The following is a 13,515-nucleotide window of genomic DNA, read 5'->3' as shown; positions in this document are numbered from 1 at the left end:
TTCATGAACGTTGGATTGCACTATGGAAAAACTGGCCTGCCCAACAGATTAGGGGACAACCGTGTACTGGTTCGTTTGATGAAAACTCAAGATATATGGGGTGGTATATACCTCGTACTCGTCGATATATATCTCGTTAGGGGGTCATTGTTGCTGCTACGATAATTAAGTTGATCTTGGCTATTTTACAAATTTTTATTTCTTATGATATTTTACCCTATTTGTGACATGATAATGTTTACTTTACAACACTCATTTGCGCGTTGCGTTATAGATTACACTGAGTCACCCACTGTTTTCAATAATCCCATACAAACAATCTAAATCATTAGGGAAAGAGTCATTGCCTTTTCAGGTGCTTTAAAAGAGACCAATCCATCACCTTCTCCAACAAAACTATGAACAAGCTCCACCAACTCAAGATTCTATCAAGAAACACAACATCACTCACAACCACCTACTTCTCAAACACAATATCATTAACCTGTGCAAAGAGATTTTTATGCAGGAGAAAGTTTGAGTTTTTTTCCTCAAAACTCGTTTTCGCAGGTTCCTTTAATGTTTGACCAAAGATCAATGTTTGCCACATCTCTTACCACAACTGCGTCTGCATACTTGCCACCATATCAATTGTCTACACATCAACCACAACAGCCTTTTCCCTCATAGGTTTCAACCTCAAATTGAAGAAAGTGATGATGATGATGAACCCCACCTGCACTACAACTGCACCAGGCTGGTCCGAGAATGAGAGGTCAGCTGCCACCGCAGGTGGAACAACCTCAGAGGGAGCGACCACAACGTCAAAGAAGAAGGCCTCATTGTGGAACATCATCCCAACATCAATTAGTTTTATGTGTAATTTCATTATCACTGTATCACTTTTTAAATTATCTTAAGATGTTTTATGTATGACTTTGCAAGTGAATGTGATAGGAATGTTTGTGGGCATTAATATTGTTATAGTCCCTTTAAAAAAATAAAACAAAACATTGCCACTAAGGGTGACGATTTAGGTAAAAAAAAAAGGGTGTGTCGCCAACATGGTTGACAACATTTGGAAAAAAACAAGAAAAAAGAAAGAAAGAAAGATGTATCGCCAACAAGATTGGCAGCATCTTATAATTACAAAATTAAAAATTGTATTGCCATCGTTATAGGCGATATAAGTGAAAAAAATAAAAAATATCCATATATCCACCAGTAGTGGCGATATACGTGGGAAAAGGAAAATAAAAAATAAAAAATATATGTATCACTATTTGTGATGGCGACATTTGAAAAGTAATTTGGGTGCTGCCACCAAAACTGGCGATATACACCAAACGTGTAAATAAAAAAAAAGTTGCACTAAATCGGTAATTATTGGTAGAAATTATACTAGTGGGGTAAAAAAGCCGCCTTATTTATAGAGCAACTTACTAGTTCTAGTAGCCTTAACTATATGGATGTCTGGGTTGCCATGTTGGACTCCAGGAGGAGTGTTAGGAAGGTCAGAAAGGAAGGTTTTTATTTGAAACCAAGTTATACCGGTAAAATGCTTGGAGGTTATGCTTTGAATATCGTTTGTGAGATAAGTTCTAGGCTGAGTTTGCGTGATGACTTTTGTCAAGATGTTTCAATTGACGATGAAACTTAAGATGAAGAATGGGAGGAAGAACAACAAAACGTGAGGTCGAAGAAGAATGGAGAACCAAAAAAGTCATGTTGTGACTTTCATTAATATGACATGACATTACCAAAATTCCACATTAGATTAACAAAATGATGTGTTAGGCTACATAAGGTAGTAACCTAAGCATTTATAAGCCGAAGGACCAAAACCTAAGTCGGTTTATCCTTATTTTACCATAGCTAAAAACATATTTTTTTGAAACTAACTAAAAAAAACATAGGCTTAATTCCAGTTTGGATCCCTGATGTTTCACAAATGTGCGGTTTGCACCCCCTGTGTTTAAAACGTGCGGTTAAGGTCCCTCATCTATTTAAAACGTGATAACGATGCCTTTCCGTCCATCTCTGTTAGTTGACCAAATGGAAATACTAATTGGTGACGGAAATAATCCGTCACAAAACCCTTCAGCCATTTTACCCCTGTTCAAAAAATTAATCCCATCAAGATCCACCCATCATCATGTTCATCATCGTAACATAAAAATTTGGCTTAATTCCCCTAAATTTTAACAAATTCAATTTCATTCACCGTCATCTTCAACTCATCACCATCATATTGAGAAAAAACCCCCACAAATTTCTTCAACTCATCGTCGTTCTCTTCTCATCATCATCTCCTATTCAGCCAAACCAAACACAAATTCCAGAAAATTCCAGACACCCAAAACTATTGTTCCTTGGGTACTGCCTAAGCCAAGAGCCACCGTTCATGGTTCTCCCCCCTCTCTCTCTCTCTCTCTCTCTCTCGTGGTGAAGATCCAAACGCCACGAGCTCAAATACCACACACCATCCCCAAATAATCAAATCTCTCAATCGTAATGAGAACAACAAACCCAGAATCAACCAAAAAAATTCAAAAAATTAATCTTTCGTACCAGTTGGAGACATCATGCTTCCAGTGGCCCTCCTCACACCAACACCACTACAAGGTCAGAGAGGGTTTTGGGGTCAAGCAAAAGATGGGGTTGGATCTGGGTTCTTTGCGAATCTGGGTTTTGGGGTAAGATTTTGGTTCTTCTCGAATCTCGGTTTTGGGTTTGTATTCTTTAATTTTCTGGGTTATGGGTTCTAGCTATGGGTTGGGGTTCTGGGTTGTTCTGGGTTATGGTTCTGGAAGATGATAACAAGGAAGGGTAGCACAAAAGTTTGATTAAGTTGCTGGTTTTTTGGGTTTCATCAGATCTGGGGTTGACATGATGCTATGAAATATTTTTTTGAATCATGATGCTATGAAATAAAGGGGTCTGAATTGTGAATTTTTTAAGCCTTAAGGAATTGGGTTGTGTGAGGGAGGAGTCGGTGGAAAGTTACGAATGAAGATGAAGGAGGTTACTGTACTGGGTTTGGAGTGGATTGATTGATTAGAGGCTTAATTCCAGTTTGGGTCCCTGATGTTTCACAAATGGTGGTTCAGCCAAGGATGAAAGGAGAAGTAGTATGATGAGAGTGATGAATAGAGGAGAAGGGTGCTACCATGGTGTGTTGGGTTGCAGAGGAAAGGGTAAAGAAAAATGAAGAAGATGATGTTGCAGAGGAAAGGGTAAAGAAAAATGAAGAAGTTGATGATGGTTGAAGGATTTTGTGACAGATTATTTCCGTCACCAATTAGTAGCCTATATTTTATGAATTAAATAAGTGACACATCAGCATTTCCGTTTGGTCAACAGACGGAACCTAACTGAAGTTAACGGAAGGACATCGTTATCACGTTTTAGATAGATGAGGAACCTTGACCGCACGTTTTAAACACATGGGGTGCAAACCGCACATTTGTGAAACATCAGGACCCAAACTGGAATTAATCCAAAAACATATTTAACACGAGATATATATATATATATATATATATATATATATGGCTTAAATGCATTTGTTGCCCCTGATGTATCGCCAATGTGCAAAAGACAACCCAAGTCTATTTTTGTCGACGTTTGTACCCTCAATATTTTGAGAAAGTATAACGAATGCCCCTCCGTCAGATTTGACGTTAAAAAACTAACGGAGGGGCTGACGTGGCTTTTCTATTTTATTTTTCTTTTATTTCTTAAATGACACATCATTAAATAAAAATCAGAAACTTCAAAAGGGGTGGGGGGAGATTCGAACCCAGGACTTGAATGTGGCAAAACACACACTTTACCAGTTAAGCTACTCAAACAATTAATAATGTTACGAACAAAAATTTATTTATATCATGTTTATTCATCAAAATACATAAACCCTAACAGTTCTCACTATTTCTATTCATCTTCATCCAAACACCACAATCTAGCACAGAACAAATAGAGCGAGTCAGGTCCTTCAATCTCCGCCCGAGTCCAAGTCCGCTCAGCCCCAACTCGTTCGCACACCCTCCTTGCTACTAGAGAGACACCTCGTTTAAATTTTCCCTCTTCCAATCTCAACCTGCACTTGCAGTTTCAGAAACAAAGCACATCCAACCCGATCCGGTTGTGTCGACACGTGTTCGGGCTCCTTCGGTGTTAGAGCGGGTTCGATCCATGAGCTTCTCGCGTCAGTACAGATCAGAATCGATGCATCGAGAGGGAGAGGATTCGGGTCCGGACCCGGGTCATGTGGAGATGATGAAATCGGCGAGTGAGAGGGTGAATTCAGGCGAGAGGGAAGAGGAGGAAGGGGCAGTGGAGCGGCGGAGGCCGGCGACGGCGATTGGGAAGGGTAAGACGACGTCGTGGGGAGAAGATGAGGAGGTGGATGCGAGAGCTGATGATTTCATCAACAGGTTTAAGAAGCAGCTGAAGTTGCAGAGGATGGACTCTTTCTCCGTTACAGGGATATGCTCAGAGGAATCCCTTTCGAAGAAATTAGCTTTCATGGTGAAGAATGGTTGTTGTACCATAAAGTAAAAATTGCCATGGTTAATTTGCTGTTGTTATTTATGTTCATGCTTTAAATAATATTAGTATTAGATTACATTATATATGCATGGAATTAATCTCTTCTTTTTCATCCAAAAACCTTGAATATATGGAACCAGTAATTCAGAAGTTTTTGGGTTGTATTAAAAAAGTTACTTAGATTTCATGAGACCAGTTATCCAGAGTTTCAGTACTATGTCTATGGTGTTTGCAGAATCAAGCCATGTGGTGTTTGGATGAAGATGAATACGAAATAGTGAGAACTGTATGGGTTTATGTATTTTGATGAATAAACATGATATAAATAAATTTTTGTTCGTAACATTATTAATTGTTTGAGTAGCTTAACTGGTAAAGTGTGTGTTTTGCCACATTCAAGTCCTGGGTTCGAATCTCCCCCACCCCTTTTGAAGTTTCTGATTTTTATTTAATGATGTGTAATTTAAGAAATAAAAGAAAAATAAAATAGAAAAGCCACGTCAGCCCCTCCGTTAGTTTTTTAACGTCAAATCTGACGGAGGGGCATTCGTTATACTTTCTCAAAATATTGAGGGTACAAACGTCGACAAAAATAGAGTTGGGTTGTCTTTTGCACATTGGCGATACATCAGGGGCAACAAATACATTTAAGCCTATATATATATATTTTTTTTTTTTTTAATTTTTTTTTTCTCATTAAAATCAATCCAATCAGAAAGGCACTAACCCCAATGAAGCCCACCACCCCAAGCATATTGTTGTCCTGCACACATTCCCATTTTGAGGACCCCACGCATCACACCTAAAATACAAATCAAAATCACCACCAACCCCGACATCACCCACCCCCAAACACACTCACTCTCATCACTACCATCCCACCCATATATAGTCCCACCAATCTCGTACATTCCCCTATCACTCGCACTGTAAGAAAAGAAAACACCACCTCAATGGCCATGGCTCTCCGCCGACTCTCCTCCACCTTCACCAAACCAACCACCGCCTCTTCTGTTTACCGCATGTCCTCTTCCCTCCCCGCGCTCGACAATGACAAATCTCGCGCCGATGTAAATAAACCACTCTCCTTCGTTTCTTCCCTTCTCTAACCATTTCATTTCATTGTTTCGCATCTGATTCTGATTTTTGAAATTTCGCAGTGGATAAAGCAGCTCAATGATCCTCTGGAAACCATAGATCCTGAGATCGCTGACATAATCGAACTCGAGAAAGCTCGTCAATGGAAGGTGAGAATCGAGATTGGTTTTTCATTTCTTTCATTTTTTTCATCATGTTTGGTGTTTGTTTGTGAATGTTTTTCTATGTATGGATGTGTAGGGATTGGAACTTATACCTTCGGAGAATTTCACGTCGCTGTCGGTGATGCAAGCTGTTGGATCGGTGATGACGAATAAATACAGTGAAGGGTATCCTGGTGCTAGATACTATGGAGGAAATGAGTATGTTGATCTGATTTTGATTGTTCTGTTTCAAATTCAGACATTCATTGTAGTATACACCCTCCGGTCATATATATAAGCAAAAAACACTTTTTAGTTCATTCATTTAATGAATGTATCTAGTCATTAAAACAACTAGATACATTCATTAAATGAATGAACCTAAAAAGTGTTTTTTTGCTTATATATGTGACCAGAGGGTGTAGGTTGATGCAGGGTTTTGATTTGTGGTTAGGACATGATCCTTAAATGTTATTGAAAATTTGGGATAAATGTTGTTAATGCAACTGCAATTGCGGTTGGAGACCATTAAATCTTTGATGTGGTGGTCACAGTTGTTGTTGCTGATAATAATTTAAAACCCCATTTGATGTGTTGATTTTGTGTAATCAATTCAGGTACATTGACATGGCCGAGACCTTGTGTCAGAAGCGTGCACTTGAAGCTTTTGGGTTGGATCCAGCAAAATGGGGAGGTACATAAGTGCAAAGGCATTTATTTTGAGTTTCTTTATTTTGATAAAGAGTGGGGCCTTCTGTGTGTCAAGGCATCATGCCAAAGAAATTTGGAACATTATGATTTTTATTTGTTCAGTTCTTTTTTTATGGTTCAAAATCAAAATTTTGGCTACTTGCTTGCAAACCACAAAGGATTGCCAATATACTATAGTGTATAGGAGATCTATTAGGTTATTAGTGGTTTTATAATTTTATACTGCTCTGATTGTTAATCATGGATTCAAGCTACTTGATTCCATTCCAAGCATTTACTAGTATATTTGTTTCTGAAGGAGAGTATGTTTGGTAGACGTGTTGGCAGGAGACCACTGGATTTGTGGTTCTATACTATTGTTGGTGCTTTTTTAAAATATAACAAAGCATGATATGGGATAAATTTTTTTATCATATCTTGGCTGTACTGAAAGGGTGGGAGCAAGGAGAACCAAACAAAACTTTTCTGTTTTACTTCATTTTGCCCATATGTCAAATGCTATCAAAATGCATTTCCTAACCTAAACTACTAATCATTCACTGGGTTCAAATGAACATTTTAAGTGATTTGAGTTTCATTGCTGGTAAAATAAACGTCTATTTTAGAGCGAAATAATCCATTGATGTTTTGTTCTTTGCATTTTTTTGTTTATTTCCGTCAAATACTTTTTTTTTTGCTTTTTGGTTTAAAATTCTCAATATTGTTCATGGGTTATGTTAGGAAAAAAATGATTGCTCAGTATTTCAGTTTCTGGTCAAACCAAAGTAATTATTTATTTTACTTCTAAGTTCTAACAGCATAAGCTGCAAACTAAATTAACTTTCTGGCCCCTGATACGGTGCAAATCTGAATTTCAAAATTCAATAATTTGTACTGTAAAGCTGGGTAAAAGTCAGTTCTTATTCTTTTTACTCATGAATGAGAATAGCATATGTTTTTAGTTCATTGTTGTCCACATTAGCATTTATTTTTAGGGTGAATGCTTATCACCTCCTCTTTTATGGCGATTGAGGAGAATCTTATCTTCTCATAACCTACCTACTAATCACTTATTTTGAGTCACTAAGACCTTGCCACAATGGTTTCTCTCATATTGATTCCCTTGTGTAATCGTCACCTTTTATATCTGATTTTGTAGTTATTTGTTTATCAAGTGAAAATCCTTGTTAACTTTTGAAGTTATTGAATGATTGTCTTAATACATACCTGATTTACGTTCTGAAATAAAAATAATATCTAAAGTCGTATTTGTTTGTGGGAGTAATTTACTTATATAACTGGAGTATTTAATGTTCTCCTGCTTTTGATGCATACTATTTCAGCATACATGTTGTCTAGTGGATAAGTACTTTGTTATTCTTTTGATGAACTCATGTTATTCTTTGGATGATTTATCTGTCTTTTTATTTTCCTCTGCAAGTTAGAGGAACATAATTCTGATCATGTGAATTTTGGAGTCTTACATACTCTGCCTTTAACAGTCAATGTGCAGTCGTTGTCTGGTTCCCCTTCTAACTTCCAAGTTTACACTGCTTTATTGAAACCTCATGAAAGAATTATGGCACTCGATCTTCCCCATGGTGGGCATCTATCACATGGCTATCAGGTTAAGTTCTGCTTCTAAATATCACTTGTGGTCATTGCACCTTCTGCCATGAGTTGAGAATCATATCAAGTCTACATTAGGACATGATGGATGCATGTTGTTGAAATAGCTCATACTAGTTTTTTTTGTTTTGGCTTAATAAGTACCTGTTTGGTTTTCTTTTTTGTTTAATTTCCTGTTTTCAGTTTTAATTACAAAGTGCTGCATTGTTTTCTGTGTAAAACTTTGAAACAGAAAATGAAGTGATCAATATATGGCCTTTAGTTTTTTTATTCTTTTTGATAAGAGCATAATTTATTTAGACTGTTAAAGAATGTATTTATTAAGAGCAGCTTGATCCCTTTTGCATGTCTTACCTAGGAGCACCCTTAAGCAACCTATGAGCAGAATCTTACATGGAAGCTAAGAGTCTTTTTGGTTTTCTGTTTCTGTTTCCTGTTTTCACTTCTAATTATAAAAAGACCACATTATTTTTTTTTCACTATTTTCTCATAAATATATCCAAATATAAATCACCTCACTTTTAACTCAATTTCACTACAATCAATTTTACCAAAATCAATTCTGACAACACTGGTCCAAATTCAGATTAGTATTGTCTGGGAAACTTCAACTATTATGTTCCAAATGATGTCATTCTTGATACTTTAATTTAACACAAATTGTTTAATTTGTATCATTTTGATATTCGCTTACTGAAACTTTTAGGACCATGTGCCACATATTTTGAATGCAAATTTTCATTTGTATGTTTGTGCCATGCAGACTGACACCAAGAAGATATCAGCTGTATCGATATTCTTTGAAACAATGCCGTACAGATTGAATGAGACTACTGGTTATATTGATTATGACCAGGTAGGTAGGTACCCAAATTGTGTTTTTTCATTGTTAGGGAGACTCCTTTTTTTTTTTTTTTGCAGAAACACAAGTTTTAATTAGATACCAAATTGGACTATTTTCTTTGTATGAGTTTTCAGTGCAGAATTTTAATCATTATTTTACCAGATGAAAAAAGATTCAGTGTTCTGGGCATCATTTAGAATTATCTGTTCTTATCCCAATACATGCGTGTTCAGATAAATTTAATCATTTTATGCTCATGTTCAAAATATATTGTCCTTTTAGTATTTGATTGTGATAGGAACCGAATTATTGTGATAGAATGTTTATACAACTCTGGTTTTCGAGAGCCAGCCTCTCCTAATTCTGGAATTTGAGAGTCCAGACCTCTCCCACCATAACACCCAACTTCTGAATAATCCCAACTATCTTACATAACTCCTATTTATAACCACTCCTATATGATTTAAATTCAAACCATAGCAGTTACCTAACTGCTTTAATCATAAAATTACCCAACTAATAAATTAAATAATAATAACTTCCTAACTGCTACTGTTCACGAGTACTGTTCATGCAGTTCCCTATCAGATTGCCACTTCATCATTTGGCTATGTATTTTTTTATCATTACATAAGTTTTCCTTGCAACTTGGGGAAAAAAACTTTTTTTCTGAACACGGGAGGCATTGTATTTGCACTTTCTCACAAAGGTTATGCTTTTTTGTGCATACTGTGGGCTTAGACTTATATATCATGGCCTGACATATTTAATATCTGCAGATGGAGAAAAGTGCTGCACTTTTTAGGCCAAAGTTAATTGTCGCTGGTGCTAGTGCTTATGCTCGCCTTTATGATTATGAACGTATTCGTAAGGTAAACTACATCTGATTATAGAAAACTTAGATATTTGATGTTTAGAACAACTGAGCGATGATATTGTATCTTTTACACTTGAATTTGTATAGGTCTGTGATAAACAGAAGGCAGTAATGTTGGCTGATATGGCACACATCAGTGGGTTGGTTGCTGCAGGTGTTATTCCTTCTCCTTTTGATTATGCAGATGTTGTAACAACCACAACACATAAGTCACTTCGTGGACCACGTGGGGCTATGATCTTCTTCAGGAAGGGTGTGAAGGAAATAAACAAGAAAGGGCAGGAAGTGAGTTGAAGATTTTAAAGTTAATGTTATAAGGAAAAATTAATTACAAAGTAGGGAAAACACATGTGATCCCATCCCCCCTTAAGTAGGGAAAAGTTAATGTTAATACCATTCTTGATTTCAGTCATCGGAAAATGTTCAATCATGCAAACTTTTATGATCTAGATGCTTGGGTGTGAAAGGTCTGTGTTATGATCCCACACCGGGCTGGGCATATGGGCAAAGTACACCCAAAAAGAAAAAAGTTTGGCTTTATGGTTTAGTTTGGTCCAATCTGTTCTTAATTCTAACAATTTCAAAGTTAGCTTACTTGAAAAAAATTCATTGGCTGAATTCCATCTGGCAGGTGTTGTATGACTACGAAGACAAAATAAATCAGGCTGTTTTTCCTGGACTTCAAGGTGGTCCTCACAATCACACTATTACAGGCTTGGCAGTTGCACTGAAGCAGGTTTTTTTAATAGACTAGCCAAAGAAACTATAGTCATTACTCCTGGAAAATATGTACTTCTGTATAAAAGCAAAATGGTCATTCTTGTGCATATTTTTTTGCTAGGCTGATGTAAATTCATTTCTTTCTTTATTTATGTTAATGTAGGCTATGACGCCAGAATTCAAGAATTACCAAAAACAAGTGCTTAGTAACTCCTCGGCTTTTGCACAGGTAAAGTGAATGTCTTTTTAAGTATGCACACCAGTGCGGTAAAAACTATTACAATCTAGTTAATGGAATATCTTCCATTGACTGTTGAGCCTGAGAGATTTGACTGTTTTAGCTGACTATGCTATGTTGATTGAATTCCAGAGTTTGATAGAGAAAGGCTATGAACTTGTATCTGGTGGAACTGAAAACCATTTAGTGTTGGTGAACTTAAGAAACAAGGTAAAAAGTGTGGTCCTTTCCTTCTTGGTCATATTTTCATCTGAAAAAATAAATCTGGGTAGTGCCATTTTGTTGATACACGCATGTAAATAAACCTGTTCAGAACAATCTTTCTATACTTACATTGAGTGAATGTAAAATCAGCTGTATGGTAAAAGTTGGCTTCAAAAGATATCTACTGTGTGAAGCCTTCTCCTTAAATATTTTAGGAGGCAACAGGGAATAGCAACACAGAAATGCATGAGTAGGTTGTTTTTATTGAGAATAGAATCACTAAAGGATAAGTTTTTCTCTTTAAACAGAAAATAAGAACCCTTTAGATATTGATGAACTTCATATGATAGTGACCCTACCTTATTCCTAGACAAGTTCTTAGAAATTGGTATTGACATTTTAGTTATTATTTTACCTACCCAAACTACTAGAAAACTTTCAATCCTTCGAAAACTGTTTTCTTCTTGTGTTATTACAGAAGAGCCTTCAAACAAATCAGAAACTTCCCCAATGTTTGTGCAATGTGCAAGTTATGTTTAAGGGATGTTCCAGGATTAAGATTAGGGAGTTTAGGCATTTATTTGGTAGCCCTATATTGTAAAAGCTGTAAATATTTTATTGGGTTTGATTTGACATTTATACTTAGTAGCATCGAGGGGCAAGCACTTTCTAATGCTGTGCCATTTGACAGGGCATCGATGGCTCAAGGGTTGAAAAGGTGTTAGAATCAGTTCATATAGCTGCCAATAAAAATACTGTTCCGGGGGATGTGTCTGCTATGATTCCCGGAGGCATCCGAATGGGTAATGTCTCTCTCAGTCATCTATTTTTCATGTTTGTTGGTAAATCTATAACTACATGTTAATGAAAGTTATCTTGTCATGATTCAGGAACCCCTGCTCTCACATCCAGGGGTTTCATTGAGGAGGATTTTAGAAAAGTAGCTGAATACTTTGACGCTGCAGTCAAGATAGCCTTGCAGATTAAGGGAAACGCTAAAGGTTAACCCTACCATCCTGCATATTTGTTATGTCATGATATTTGCAGATTTGAAAGCATAGTAAGGTATCTTGGCCTTCCTGTATGCTAAGCTCACTCCTGTTATACTCCTGTTATACATTATGTTCAGGTACAAAGTTGAAGGATTTTGTGGAAGCTATGCAGTTGGATGAAGAAATTCAATCTAAGATTGCTAAGGTCCGTCATGAAGTAGAGGATTATGCTAAGCAGTTCCCCACAATTGGTTTTGAGAAAGAGACAATGAAGTATAGCTCGTGAAGATGACATATGGAACTTCTATTTGATTTTTTTGGAGGTTTCTGGAATAATAACTCGGGAGTTTGGGAGTTTGATATGCTGCTGAATAGATTTGTACCCTAGTCTTGCATGAAAATGAGAATTGTATTACCAATGATTAAGTGAAAGATAAAAAGGAAGAAATTTCCTTCCGATGATAGACCATTTATAGGGTTATGTTGCCTATTAAAAAATTTTTTTATAGGGTTATGCAATTTCTTTCAAACTTGAGAAAAGATATTGATTTAAAATGGAAACTATCTTTTGATTGTGTAGAAAAAATGAGGTTGAGCATTAGTGGAATTTGCTATTTGCATTTGTATTAGCCTTTGAATCAATGAGCCCCCCTCTCCTCTCTTCAATATACATATCCCCTCCAAAAACTACATTACCCTCTAATGCTCCATTACTAGAGTTTTGGGTCACTCTGCACGAGTGTGGTATTATGATCTTGGAAAATGTTTCATTAACACTTCATTTGCACTTACACAAGTTCGAAAAGGATAGAGAAGATAGAGAAATAAAAAGTGATGTGATAGAATAAGTCGAGAGTGAGTAGAAATGAGATGGAAGAGAAAGAGAGATGTTGATGCATCAAAGTTCTATGATCTTAATAAGTTTACATTGACACTCATATTTCACTTTTACTCTAGATAGAAAAGAAGAAAGAGAGAAAAATGACATATATGATAGGTAATATGATAGGAAATGAAGAGACATAGGAAAAGAAAGGGAATGAAAATGAGATGGAAAAGAAAAATAAGATCAATATGTTCACAGTGAAGAAGGAAAATTCAATAAATAAAATAATAATAATAATAAGTTTTCTTTGAAAAATGTATTTATATTAGTGATGTATTCGATAGTAATATATATATTTTGAGAAGTCTTAGCAACACTTTTTTTCTAACACTTTTTTTCCAAAACTCTCTCACTAATTAGTTGAAATTCATATGGGTCCTATATTTTTAGCAGATCTTACTTAAATTTTAACAAGTCAACTTAAAAAGAGGGTTGGAAAGAGAGTTTTGCTAGCATTTTTCATATATTTTTTCAATAAAGACTTTCTTGATTTCTTATTGGAGCGTGACTTTTATTTAAAGTTTTTTTTTTAAGTTAAGCAAGAATGACTTTAATATTTATAGCTCAAGTGATAAAGAGTTGTGAGACATGAGTTGTGAAGGAGAAGATCCACAAATGAATTCTTGTATGGTGTAATTCACCTTTCCAATGTAAAATAAAA

The 13,515-nt window shown here is 36.0% G+C and overlaps 1 protein-coding gene across 1 annotated transcript; it reads left to right on the top strand.

Annotated features, from left to right (window-relative positions):
- Positions 1 to 5,376: 5,376 nt before the first annotated feature.
- On the top strand, positions 5,377 to 12,597 carry LOC130734121 (serine hydroxymethyltransferase, mitochondrial-like). The gene is made up of 14 exons (XM_057586427.1): positions 5,377 to 5,603; positions 5,694 to 5,780; positions 5,872 to 5,993; positions 6,392 to 6,468; positions 7,967 to 8,091; positions 8,857 to 8,949; positions 9,717 to 9,809; positions 9,902 to 10,099; positions 10,446 to 10,550; positions 10,698 to 10,763; positions 10,905 to 10,982; positions 11,668 to 11,779; positions 11,867 to 11,977; positions 12,106 to 12,597. The coding sequence occupies exons 1-14, from the start codon at positions 5,487 to 5,489 to the stop codon at positions 12,252 to 12,254; spliced, it is 1,533 nt and encodes a 510-aa protein (XP_057442410.1). The 5' UTR covers positions 5,377 to 5,486; the 3' UTR covers positions 12,255 to 12,597.
- Positions 12,598 to 13,515: the final 918 nt, after the last annotated feature.

This window comes from Lotus japonicus, chromosome 1 (assembly GCF_012489685.1).
Source record: "Lotus japonicus ecotype B-129 chromosome 1, LjGifu_v1.2".
Taxonomy (NCBI): Eukaryota; Viridiplantae; Streptophyta; class Magnoliopsida; order Fabales; family Fabaceae; genus Lotus; species Lotus japonicus.
The sequence above is the reverse complement of the archived record's forward strand: the minus strand, read 5'-3'. Positions and strand labels throughout refer to the sequence as shown.